Source organism: Saccostrea echinata, unplaced genomic scaffold, assembly GCF_033153115.1.
Source record: "Saccostrea echinata isolate AGI-Se365-2 ecotype Australia unplaced genomic scaffold, CSIRO_AGI_Sech_v1 ptg000040l, whole genome shotgun sequence".
NCBI classification, from domain to species: domain Eukaryota; kingdom Metazoa; phylum Mollusca; class Bivalvia; order Ostreida; family Ostreidae; genus Saccostrea; species Saccostrea echinata.
In genome coordinates, this window is record NW_026889789.1 from 4,187,731 (window position 1) to 4,201,625 (window position 13,895).

At 31.0% G+C, this 13,895-nt stretch overlaps 1 protein-coding gene across 1 annotated transcript; it reads right to left on the bottom strand.

Moving 5' to 3' along the window:
- Positions 1–1,336: 1,336 nt before the first annotated feature.
- LOC133200641 (uncharacterized) lies at positions 1,337–5,131 on the bottom strand. The gene is made up of 6 exons (XM_061336422.1): positions 5,058–5,131; positions 4,580–4,799; positions 4,137–4,244; positions 3,764–3,944; positions 3,576–3,679; positions 1,337–1,788 (listed from the first exon to the last, which is right to left on the bottom strand). The coding sequence occupies exons 1-6, from the start codon at positions 5,121–5,123 to the stop codon at positions 1,730–1,732; spliced, it is 738 nt and encodes a 245-aa protein (XP_061192406.1). The 5' UTR covers positions 5,124–5,131; the 3' UTR covers positions 1,337–1,729.
- Positions 5,132–13,895: the final 8,764 nt, after the last annotated feature.

Consider the following 13,895-nt stretch of genomic DNA (forward strand, 5'->3'; position numbering starts at 1 on the left):
ATATCAACAAACTCGTTTAAAATCAACATTTCTCTAATCCTATGGTATATATTGACTTTGTTTGCAAAAATCAATCTATCGTTCTTTAAAATACGTGTTCACTGACGTTTTTTTATAAGACTAATGACGCCAATATCACACTGAATTGTCTAAGGATTTTTCCGTTTACATGGACATGAGAAAGAGTAAAAGTCGGAAGTGACAAGTCCATAGGGGATGCTCACTACTTCATGGCACCTGATCCCACCTCTGATTTCAGAAGGTCTGTTTCTGCTCTGCTCACAACTTGCATTGTTCATTGTATTTTTCCATAAAAGCTACTCTTTATCTCCAATTAGCTTTGCTTTTTATGGTACAGCAGTATCTTAATCTTGTTAAGAGATTTCATTTCAAGTGTATTCCTTCAAAGACGCAATTTTCATATAAAATAGTATATGGATGTGCACATTCTGTCAATTGTTTAATTGAAGATTGCTTTAAAACTCTCATGTAACATATTTTCTACGACAAACATTTATAGCGAGCGCGGTAACGAAAACTAAAAATTCACAAAAAATAAACTCACCTTAATTTAATGGATATTGCATACAGATAGTACATTAAACGTTCTTTGTTAAAATTTTTTTGCACTTTTCAAACTTCGTTTATGGAAATGATGCTAACATACGACGTCATGTGACGTCACAGTCTAGACGTTCCAAATATTTAGTGCAGTTTGAAGAGGCGGATCTTAAAATTAAGTGAACAATGAGCTCGCCCCCTACGGTCGCACCGTCAACATATTAAAATAGCACTTGTATATGAAAATGATAAACAACGGACATATGAGTTGCTGGCTGCAATTTTTAGTACATGTGCATCTTTGCATAAATTGATTATATAATTTAAGGGAGCCGACTGGGGTTTTATTGTGTGAAAACTACTATAGAGAAACTCTTTAATTTTATACTATATGTACCTTAGATTGACTTCAGTATATATGCCAAGTTTAGTGAAAATCTACCGTCTGGTTATTTTTTAGGGACCATCTCAAAATACAGGTACATTTACTATAGGATTATATAGGAAAATACCATTTTTTCGCACTTAGGAGAAAATTATACAAATACTACTATAGACTTTTTGCTCAAATTACATTATTTGATGGATAATACTATATTGTACATTTTGGGCAAGAAACACAAAATTCTACCGTCTGGTTTCCAGAGGGGGCATCTCAAAATGTCAAAATTCATGATATTTTCCTGTTTTTATGGAGTACAACAAAACATGACATATATCACAGATTTACATAAAAAGTTACAAAAATGATTGCTAGATTCTCAATTTCCTATATTTAAAATTTCAAGAGCATATGTTTTATACTTTTTATTTTATGGCATAATGAATGACACCGCTTAAAGAACTTCGGTTATTCATAACGTCAAAAACACACTATTACGACGTCTGTCTACCCATCATTTGAAAAATCGTTTAAAAATCAGTTATTTAAAAACGTAATTAATTTTTTTTAACCTGAGAATTCCTGAATTTGTTTATCTTCATAAATTATGTAAAAATAGTTGCTTTCAAAGAGTAAATACGCTTTATTTTACTATGCTGCGCGAAGTATTGCGCAATTAAAAACCCAGTCGGCCCCTTAAAAGAAATTGTTAGAACATGGGACAAATGTCAATACGTTTCAACTCTCCAATTGATTTGTTCTTTAAAACAAGGGTATTGTCTTTTTTTATTCCTTTAACAAAGAACGTTCGATGTCTTCAATTCTATTTTGGCAAGGTGTTGATTCTGGAAAAGAACAACAAACGAGAATTAAAATACTAATACCAAGCATCAGTTACATGAGCATGGTAAGAACAAGATGTGTTTGTGAAACACTGATGCCCCCGTATGGCAATTTATAGCAAAGGTTAAACTTTCCCAAATGCAAATAAAATATGTTGGTACCCAAAGTAAGGTCTTGTCTCGAGGAATATACCTGTGAAATATAAGAGCCCTAGCAGCAACCATTGAATAGATATGGAAAAGGTTAAAGTTTTTCAAAAGTAAGTCAAACATCAAGGTCAAGGTCAAATTGTAAAAATAATGGTGCCTAAGGAAAGGCCTTCTCACAAGAAATATACTGGTGAAATATGAAAGCTGAAGCACCAATCGTTCAGAAGTTATTACCAAGGTTTAAGTTTTCCAAAAGGTCGTCAAACTCCAAGGTCAAGGTTAATGGATTACAATTGTTGGTATCCAAACCAAGGTCTTGTCACAAGGATTACATATGTGAAGTATGAAAGCCCTAGCACCAACGGTTCAAAAGTTACGGCCAAAGTTAAAGTTTTTCAAAAGTAGGTCAAACTCCAAGGTCAAGGTCAAAGGGTCAAAGTTGTTGGTATTCAAAGGAAGGTCTTTTCACAAGGATTACATATGTGAAGTATAAAAGTCCTAGCATCAACGGTTCACAAGCTATGGCCAAGGTTTAAGTTTTTCAAAAGTAGGTCAAACTCCAAGGTCAAGGTCAAAAGGTCAAATATTATGGTACCCAAAGAAAGGTCTTGTCACAAGAAATACATGTGTGAAATATGAAAGCCATAGCTCCAACCAATCAAAAGTTATGGGCAATGTTAAAGGTTTTGCGGACAAACAGACAAACAGATAAACAGACAGACGGACAGGGCAAAAACTATATACCCCCGAATTTTCGATACGGGGGCATAAAGAAAGAATTACTGTATTCTTCAAATAAATAAATTTGGATTTCTTACAAAAGAACATTTACCTTCTTTTCTCGTACAGGGAGTGAAAAAATGTGAGAATAAACCTTAGGTGGCAGGGGATAGTTTCGTACTAAAGACCCGGTCAAATTTCTTAAAAAACTGAGATACCCCCTGTTTGATGTGATATTTTATGTAGAAAAATAATTAGAATAATTATGGGACACATTTGCAGTGTAGCAGAGTGCTTGCTGAAAAAAAAATGATGTGCAACATGTAGGTGTCACTATGACGCTTATCATATACAGAGTTGTAAATGCGAAACTAGGACACGTGATCAGTTGCAGAGGAAATTCAGCTGAAAAGCAGTAGGCCTTAGAAGAAGGTGTGTATCTCAGAGGGAAGGTGAATGACCCCATATCAATTGGTGAATTTTCATTAGGGCATGCATTGATTTACAGACTACTGGGTGTTTTATCCTGCTCGCTCGGGCCTGGGGGTGGGTTGTATGGGTGCGACTGAGGCCCAGATCTTGGAAAAACAAGCCAAAATTTGGGGAGTCCCCAGGTGCATTTTTGGTGCATGTGCACTCTAATAGGCAGATTACATGTAGTTTGTTGACATAATTTGTGAGCCATGGGCATATGAAGTGTAATTAATTAGCCCCTGGAAAACTGTCCCCATGTACATGTTTTTATGGATCGCATATATATGTGTACCCCCTCGGCACATGTTTGGCATTAAAAAAAACTATCCTCTGCCACCTTAAAATGACAAGAAAAAAAATTAGATTTGAAGTGCATACATTTAATCTTTTTATCTTATTTCCACTCTAAATATTGAACACTTGGTTAAACTTAATTCAGAACTTACTTTTTGAGGAAAAAGATTCGGTCCTCTTACGCATGCGTAGTATAATGTAAATAAGAGTACCAACCAAGATTATAAGGAAAATAATGCCAACAGAGATGGGAACACTGTAGAAGGAAAAATAAAAATCTTATATGATTTGTATTCCGTTACAAGTACATTATGTTAATTAATTTATCTAGTATATTTACAGTATCTTGGTTTCTAGATCTGACGTCGATTCCTTATGCTGAGCCGCCATTTGCTGACTGATAAGTGTTGTGTGTGCTGTACTGACTGGTGTGTTAGTGGTCTCAACAGTGGACGAAATTGCAATAAATGAAGATCTACTTTTCTCACGTGCTTTGTAAACTAGATCGTAGCATTCTTGATCTATACAATGGATAAAAACATTCAGTTTAATCATAGGTGTAATTTAGCATAATACATGTAGTTATGTTGATATGTGTCTATACATTTCTGATGTTATTTGAAGAAAACGTCTGAAATATTTTCTATAAGGAATTTCAATACATACTTCTATAAGTGTTCCGAGAATGAATTATGTATAATTCATATACATACATTGATGCATTTCCGTAGATTTATAGGAGCTTGGGCATGCTGTACAATTTGGATCACTGTGCCGCTGAATCCTGGATCCTCCAAAGCTGTACTCTGCGCATACGTTTCCTAGTAATGATTCTTACATGTATATTGCAGACATCAAAACACTCCATCAAACAGAATTGACATTGTCCTCCCCCCACCCGACGTGCAACCCCCCCCCCCCCACCCCCGAAAAGAAAAAGCGAACAGAAAAGTCAAAACAAGACACAGACGAGTTTAAGATTTGAAATATTTCTATTTTTCACAGCACGTTATAAAATTGCAAGTTTGATGAATTCATTCATATATTCATTTCAATTTTCGACTTTTCATTTTTTACTTCATAGCCTTCAGAGAAAAAGATATATTTCTTTAATAATGAATGGAAATTTAAAATTAAAAAAAAAAACAGCTCTTACCAATAATATTAATCATTGGTGCACATACTTCTAAAGTCTCATTAGCCCATGCATTTATTACACAGTGATATTCAAACGAGGCACAGTTGTTTGGGATGCTTTTGCAACCTTTTTTCGATGCCGCTTCTTCCCACTCCTTGGCTGTTCCTGGACATGATTTGACCAGAAGTGCAGTTGAATTAGATTTATTGCATTGTTCTTTTTGACCACCTGCATACTCCTATATGATATTAAAAGATGATCGCAAGTATTTCGTATACAGTAGTTAAGGAGCTTGAAAAATAAAAAGTTAATTTGTAACACCAATGTCTGGAAAGAAATTACCCCCCCCCCTTTTTTTTAAGTGTTTATTTCAATTTATTTTTCTCAAAATTTTGTGGAAATCTTACATAATGATTTTCAGATATTACACATATGTGTTTGTACGCACAATGCAGTATATGAATGTTCCGGGAACACTTATATTGAATGTTCTTACCTTTTGTTGTGAAAAACAAAGAAGTGCAATAACCATTGTTGTAGAATATATTTGTTGGAATTTCATTTATGCTACGTAAACTACCTAAAATAATAAAAGAATCTGAATTGCAAAGAAAAAAAAAAAACAAAAACAAAAACAAAAAAAACAATAGCATAAAGAGTTTCTCACATTTAACTTTTATAATAAAAGGGTACTTACTTAAAAAAAAAACTAAATAATACTCCCAACAAGGATACCTGTTTTGTGATTATTTTGCTTCTAGCGTATTAGATAAATCGTTAATTTGACAATAAAATTACTCAGAGATAAGCTGTGCATTACAGGGGATTCCCAATACTACAATATTCTTTAAATAAACACAACACTTTTTACCAGTACAGTGAAATATGACTCAAACGAGGCCATGGCCAGCAAGTTATTGAAAAGGTGAGAGTGTCTTTAAGTGTTTAAGTGAAGGGGAGCTCGTGGGTTGTATTGTTATATGATATAGAGACCCGCCTCTCTACAGATCTAATCTGTTCATGTGAATTGTGTACTCATGTAAATTGGCAATTAATACAATTTAATTAAATTTGTGTATAGGTTTTCCAGCTTTTATGGGCAAGAGAAATCAGGATTTTTGGAAAATCTCGGGAATGTACCTGAGTTAAATACACAATTTAAATCAACAAAAATTTCATATTTCTGATAATATGCATCACACAAATAGGTAAAGCAAAGCAAACAGTCAGCTACTTAAAAAAATATAAACAAAGTCAAATCTACTTGATGTGCACATGTTTGCACTACGCGATGTTTCAGAACGCGTCAGATTGAAAACCATAGCGTAGCAGTTAAGTTGACGTCAAATTGAAGTAAATAGTTCATGAATCTTGGACATAATTTCGGGGCTATCTTCATAGTACGAAAACAGCATAAAACAAGAGCATCGCAATTTAACAAACCCCGATTTTAAATATCTGAACTCTAAAAGGTTAATTTTTCATAGGAAATAAAAGCACCAGATCTCTACATTATATCTGATGTTCAAAAAGGGACATCAGGTCTTGGTCAGTTTAATTTGTATATTTACAGGGCCATGTCATGAATAAAGTAAGCCTAGTTCTTTCCGTGTGCGGACGTTGAATCGCTTTAATAATTCTTATGTACATTACTTAGTTCATCGTTTTACGAACAAATGTTTATATGTTCCCTGAAATCAGTCTCTATGTAATGATGTGTAAAGTGTTATAATAAGTACGGAATTTGTTTGAATACTTTTTCCATTTCTACTGTTTCATCACCACATACAGTGATTCTATTTTTGTTCTGTAACATATTAGTGCACCCCTGTTATGATGTCACTTTGTGCTATGTCATAGAGAGAGAGAGAGAGAGAGAGAGCAAAATTGTGGCAAAAATTGTTAAAAGGTAGCACGTGAAGGTTAAAAAGATATGCGCATTAACTGAAAATGAGTGCCGAAAAGTAACGTCATAATGACGTCAGTATCATTCTTGTCGTTCGGCAATAGACAAAACTTTTTTTATTTTTATTTTTTTTTTTTTTTTATTTTTTTTTTTTTTTTTTGCTTATCTTAATACTTTAAAAAAGTATTTTATAAAAGCAATTGAAATTTTGAGGCAAAATTAAAATCGCTAGAGGTATTAGTTTATCAAGTTTTGTTGATAAAAATTTCATTTAAAAATGATTTTATAGCGGTTGTAACATTACGTTTGGATCAACCCTCTTAATATTGCATTTCATTATCTAAGAATAATGAAGAGATTTACCTCTTAATATTGCATTTCATTATCTAAGAATAATGAAAAGATTTACCTCTTAATATTGCATTTCATTATCTAAGAATAATGAAGAGATTTACCTCTTAATATTGCATTTCATTATCTAAGAATAATGAAGAGATTTACCTCTTAATATTGCATTTCATTATCTAAGAATAATGAAGAGATTTACCTCTTAATATTGCATTTCATTATCTAAGAATAATGAAGAGATTTACCTCTTAATATTGCATTTCATTATCTAAGAATAATGAAGAGATTTACCTCTTAATATTGCATTTCATTATCTAAGAATAATGAAGAGATTTACCTCTTAATATTGCATTTCATTATCTAAGAATAATGAAAAGATTTACCGGAGATTGAGAAAGTATAGATGTCACGATCAAAACTTGCATATCCTTATGTGTCAGAAAAAAAAGAAGAAAAATAAATGAATGAGAAGTAAGATAACCAAATCATACGGACTTAAGAATTCGTTGATTATGATACAGAAGTGCCAGTTACCTAAATTAATAAATAAATTTAAGTTTACTTTTAAGGAAACTGCTTTTTCTAAAGGATAATTAATTTCTTTGGGTAATACCTTCAGTTAGCACAATTTATTAATCAAAACTACAACCATAAAGAACAAAAGCGTGTTTTGTGATTTTCTGTTTAATACGCACCTCCTTGTGAGGTACATGTAATCCCTTTTCATGGATAACCATTCCGTAGCAATTATCATTAAAAATGACATTTTTATACCTCACCTCACTAAAAATAAAGCAATGAGTTGAACAAGGATGATACAATCAACTTAAAATCTAATGTTATATTATAATGTCCTATTGTAAAATCCAACTTATATTAGAAATCCAAAAGTGATTTTATTTTTTAAATTTCAAAACCCGAAACTAAGCATACAAACTAAATATAATATTTTCAAAGCTTATAATTTTCTAAATTATATATGAATATGCATTTATCAGACAAGTACGGTCATTATATGTTATTGTTTCTTCTTTTTTTTTTAATCTTTTAAACAGAAACCAAGCTTATCACCTTGTAGCAGATAGGTGTATTCCCTTTATGTTTTGGCTATTATGCATTTTCAGATTACGCGTATAGTCAGAGCTGGAATATTTTATTGATTATCTTTAAACTATTTCACAACATATTTCAATATATACTTAAGCAGCTACATTTGATTTTATTGCATGTCTTATCTAGGAAAGATTACCCAATTTTATTTTTTTAATCAAGCCTGTTCATCTGAGAAACTTGTAGTGTGTTATAAATTAGTGAATGGTTTAATCTCCGAAAGTAAATTGAGATCAAGCTCTCTTTTGTTCATGTATTCAATTAGAGTTTATTTTGTTTTTAATTTTTAATGAAATGATTTTCAAACTCTGGCCTGAAAAAAAGAATTATAATCCTAGTCATGTATTAGAAGTCTGTTATTCTATGGATATATATAACTTTCATTGATTTATACTTACACAATTGATTAATCCTTTCAGGCCAAGTATTGTTGTCCCTTGCTTCATGATAATGTTAAGCAAGCTCATTAGTCAATTATTAATAATACCAAGCTTTCATTTCTTTTTTTTTTTTTTTTTTTTTTTTTTTTTTTTTTTTTTTTTTTTTTTGGAAATCAGCATTACAATCTTACTAATATCTTACTTCTATATTAAGGGTTGATAGTTTTACCTTCAGTAAGTAAATTCTTACTAAGTTTTTTTTTCCTCATTATTTCTATATTCATTTGCAAACTGCAATTTTATGGTGTTAATTTCTTAGGTAAAATATTGTACATAATGCATGAAAATACATTTTTACATTACAATCAAGTACTTTAACACCATAATAGGAATAGGGCAAATGCAAGGTCATTTACATTGTATAATGATTTGAAGATTATTAGTGCAAGCACATGTTTTTCAATAATGATTTTGCACTAAGATCTAGGCCACAAACAGACTGAAATATTTCATTTTAGAAGAATCTGTAGGACGAAGGGGATTTAAATGATTCATCGAATATATAAACACTAACGCTATTTCGTGACAGTAAATGACTGCAAGTGCTTAAAGCTGCCTTTTGCATTAAAATTATATTCTAGGGTACTTTTGTTATCACCAACTAAAATTTAAATCTTATAATAAACTTACTGTGCAAGTCAATGTACACGTTAAACTATTATGAATTTTTGCACTTTGATATAGGAAAAACACATTAAATATGTAAGACGAGAAGTAATCAAATTAATTACAGTTTAAATAGCTACAAACATTTTATCCTGAAAGTAAATGACCTTTCATAAACGTTCTGAAAACCAGGAAATACGATTTATGACTTTCACTTTCATACTTTTACTTTTCTTATTATCTTTTAAACTGAACTTGCTATTATACCCATCTTGGATTTGTTTGGTTTTGTCAAGGTCAACTGTGAGTTTTGGATGTGATGAGTAAATTTCCTTGAATTTCTTTTTTCTGCGATTTTTGGGCCTTACTTTTGGGGGCGAACGCATTGCAATTTTTGCATACAAATATTTTTTTTTTCTTTAAGGAGTAAATACGTTCAATTCACAATAACCATTTTGCAAGCCTATTATTATCCTTTTCGATTTATTGCACTACCATCTAGGTAACATGCATACTCATATAACTCAATAAAGAAGAATATACATTACGAAGGGTATTTAAACGATATCTAAACATAAACAAGTTTGTGACAGCAGGTGACCGTGTATGTTAATAAAGCTTCTTTTTTGCTTAAAAAAAAATCTCACAATAGTTTTCTTTGCAACTAAGAAAAAGATCATTTATGAAAGAGAATTTGAAGGATTAAGAGAATCTGATCTACAATGAATATGTAGGATGAAGAGAATTTGTAACACAATCACTATTTACTGACAGTAGGTGACGTTGAATACACGATCTGATAAACAAAATATTTAATAGGAAGATCACTTTAGAACGTTTCTGATTTATATTACATTTGGGAAACGTGATTAATTCGTATATATCCAAATGAAGTACTGTCTTACAAGATTCCAAATAAAGAATTACACATACGTAAATTGAAAATGAAACATTTTTTATGCCTCCAAATTTGGAGATTCTAGAGCATATTGTTTTTGGTCTGTTTAATTGATTTGTTTGTTTGCATACTTGTTCTTTAGAATGCACAAACTATTTGAGCAGGGGTACATCCCCGTTAACCCTCCCGGCTCCTTTAAACACCTTCTTTAAAGGCTTAATGTACGACTAATAAAACTTCGTTCTGATAGTAAAATAAATACCTATGAGTTGAAACTTGATCCCATCCCAATATACCCAGCAGCCCAGATATAATATTTTGCAATTTTCGGGTATTATAAACAGTCCCGGTATCAATTAAATTTAATTGCATGTACATAGTTAAGGGAAGTGTATTGATGCTGAAAGAGAGAGAGAGTTCATTTGAAAAGTTTTAAACGTGGTGACCTTATGGACGTTTATTGTACATAGCCAACCATAGTGTCAAGTGATGATATATGATAATTATTAATGGTATGGAGTTAACTTTTTTAGAACTTATGAAATGTTTTCTTTTCATGTTAATAATATATTTCCGTCATAACTTATTAAATAATATATGCTTATTGAGTCAATCTACGAACTTCGTACTACATGTAACTCTTGATAATTTACTGTAGTTGAAATTTTATTATTATACAATTAATTTTCCTGAAAATATCCTAAAAGTCTTCAAAATCGAAAGATTTTCCAGGAAAGGAATGTTGATCCTGCTGTCAATTTCATATAGATATATACATGTAGTTTTGATGAGGTATAATGAATGAACAAATTTTAAAAAAAAATAAAAAATATATAAATTGCTATCCAATCTCTACGAAAGATTTTTATGTCGATATTGTTGTTTAGTTATTTCAGTAAATCCGGTCTCTAATTTTTACATTGGAAAAAAATTTAAAATACCAATGCAAATGTTTAATGCTTATATTTATTCAAAATAATTTGGAACAATTCAAGAAACTATCAAAGTGTAAATGATTGAATGGAGTATATAACAATGTTTGCACACAATTAAATTTCAACACCTAAAACCCCCCAGCTTTTTTCAGACTTTGTTATTAACAAATCATAACATCCAAGATATATAAACAATACATGCATCAGTAAGTTGTTCTTCTGATGTCGACTTTACATCACTTAAGCTTTGGTTATTAATTCCTTTGTTCAGTAATGTGTTTGCAATATCCGTATCAATTGATCATGACGTTTATGTGTATTTAAGAAAATTTATTTTATCAACGAGGATAACATGACCTTTTATAATGCCTTATCTTGTCCTCTCCTCAAAAAGCTGCAAATCTATGAAAAGAAATCTGAAAGTTGACAAAAGTTAAAACAAACTTATTCCGATTCAGGTTTTTATACATTCATTTTCCCCTATAGTAAATGCAGCTTCAGAAACTAAGAAATTCAATTAGCACAAATCTTCTATAAAAAAGCATTCCATTCTTAAACAGTGTACACGATATACGAGAATAGAAAACAAGAACGGCTGTAATACCAAGGGAAATGGAGATGCGGCCATTTTTTTTTTCAACTACTAATATATGAACCCGTTCTTCGTTCGATAATGGAAAACGATCTCTATAAAATTCTTTTTGAAAATTTAATTAAATATTTCATGTTTTTTTTTTTAAATAGCATGTGTCCTCTAAAAAACAGAAGTCATCTTACATGGACTCTCTTTAAATGATTTAAATACTTTTATTTTATCATTTTGGCCGTTTGAATGAGTACTTCTCTAAACTACATCTTTATAACAAAGTTGCATCTTGCAGTTTTTTGATAAAAGAAAAATCTGGGACTTCATTCAAAGCCTCCACTTACTTAATTTTACTTAATCTATATTGTGGGTTAAGTAAAGTTTATATTGTATTTTGTTTCTCATTGCTAGGAACTCCTTTTTGAATGTGTTTGTTTAAGGAGATTAGGGTGATATTTCATATATTTGTTTCGCCTGGTATTTCTGGCATTGTAATTCATTCAGCCAATGAAATGCATGGGGCAATGCTATTTTAAATACACGTGTACGGTGTATTATCGTAAAATGTTTGTAATTAAATCATTTGCCAAAACTTGCCATCATTTGCAAGTGAGTGCAAGTATTGCACAAATATATTTAAACGATTCATTGTTCCATGTAAAATGCAAGACTAGCTAAAAATAAAATTTTAATTTTTCACACAAATTCCATTATTTCAAAAGAAGTAGACGACATTGGTGCAACTGGTCTAAACAATCAAGTTTTTATTTTTCAATAAAAAGATGATTTAGTTAATTTTCGATATGATTCTAAATATTTTTTAAAAAGAAATTAAATTTATTTTCACACTCTTCGTATTTTTTTTTATTTTTTATTCATTTATTTATTTATTTATTTATTTATTTTTTTGAAAATCGGTAGTAGATTTATTATTAATTTGCATGTCATTTACGTTTTTTATTGGAAGTTTTGAAAAATTCTCTAGTAAGCAAGTGATTTTTTTTTAAATTTTTAGTACATTTAAATGTGAGATCAAACTTCTTCAAATTAAAATTTGATTATATGTCCTCGAAGACACATTATTTAGAAATAAGTATAAATTTAACACGTTAGTCTTACATGACGTTTTATGAACAAAAAAATATTGCTAAGAATGGCGACACCGGGCTAAAATGAGGCCACCAAATAATAATACAGAACTGTGTTTAGCGGGTCATTTCTTTTCATACAGAAAAGAGATGGAAGCGATGGTACGACAAAAATACATCTGTAGGGCACTGTTTTATGGTTCAAGTACGGCTGTACCAGTTATGTAATGGAAAGCGTATATGGTACACCAACAAACTTAAAAGTCAGGGGTTGAGGTCATTTGTGAAGACCGGTCTTTAACAATGCAAACAGTTAAGTTTGTGATCGGGATCTCGAAATTGTATATCAAAAGAATAGTGTGGCTCGATAATTAACAAAATAAATCAAACTCCCGTCAAAGAGCTAAATCCACGAAGGGGCTAAATCGGCCTATTTTTTCAGGAAAATTAAACTTAGGGGAAGAAGAAAATTAACAATAGAAATATTATCCTTGGGTTTCAAACTTAAAAAGTTTATGCCATTTTTTTTTATTTGATGACGTCATATTTGTACAGAAAACGTCTAAACACGTGCACTTTGCTAGTTTTTATCAAAATAAAACATTTTTTTTTTTCGTCTTTGGTTCAAATTTGTGCTTTGGTCACACCCTTTGAACAAAATAAAATTTACACCATTGAAAAAAGGATTAAAATATGAATAAATAAAGTATATTTTTATTTTGTTCGAGGGGTGTGGCCACATCGAAATTAATACTTTTCGTTCGATTCAAATGTTACATTAAAAGTTTAGACTTTATCAAGTTAAACTTATCTTGTTATAGATAAGTTTAACTTGATAAAGTCTAAACTTTAAATGCAACACAAATACCTTAGCACCGACTCGCACTGTGAAAATAGCGGGGATTACCCTACATTAATAGAAAAGAAAAAGTTTGTATATTGTTTTTGTAAATATTAAAAAGTTTCGAAATGCGAATGTTATATTTATTATAAGTTATTTTGTGTTGTGGTGCAAAAAAGTACGAAAAATTCTCGCTAAGAATGACTGCATGCAGATGCAATAATGTCGACATTTTGTGTACTACGTGCCTCAGTCCTGACCCAAGACTTTTCCTTCAAGAAGTTGATCTATAACTCATCATTATGCTGAAATGTTAAAAAAAAAAATAAAAAGTGTTTCTCTTTTCCTCTGACAGCCTATTTATTTTTGCTTTGAATTTGTTTTCCAACTCCTGTCTCCTCGTCACCATGGTCACTATATGTAATCAAAGGGAGATCACCTGAAAAACATGTAGGTTACATCTTTATTTTCTCCTGAGTGGCCGTGTCGGAATATCCTAGAATATTGAACAATTTACATCGGAGTCAACTACCAAGACACATTTATAATGATTTTTTTTTTGCCACCTTACAAAAC

What these genes read in the sequence shown, in the direction of transcription:
- LOC133200641 (XM_061336422.1), bottom strand. Translation starts at nt 5,123, where the DNA reads ATGAAATTCCAACAAATATATTCTACAACAATGGTTATTGCACTTCTT. An exon ending in ATCTACGGAAATGCATCAAT is followed by an intron (nt 3,945 to 4,136) that starts GTATGTATATGA and finishes TCCATTGTATAG; the next exon opens with ATCAAGAATGCTACGATCTA. An exon ending in GATCTAGAAACCAAGATACT is followed by an intron (nt 3,680 to 3,763) that starts GTAAATATACTA and finishes TTCCTTCTACAG; the next exon opens with TGTTCCCATCTCTGTTGGCA.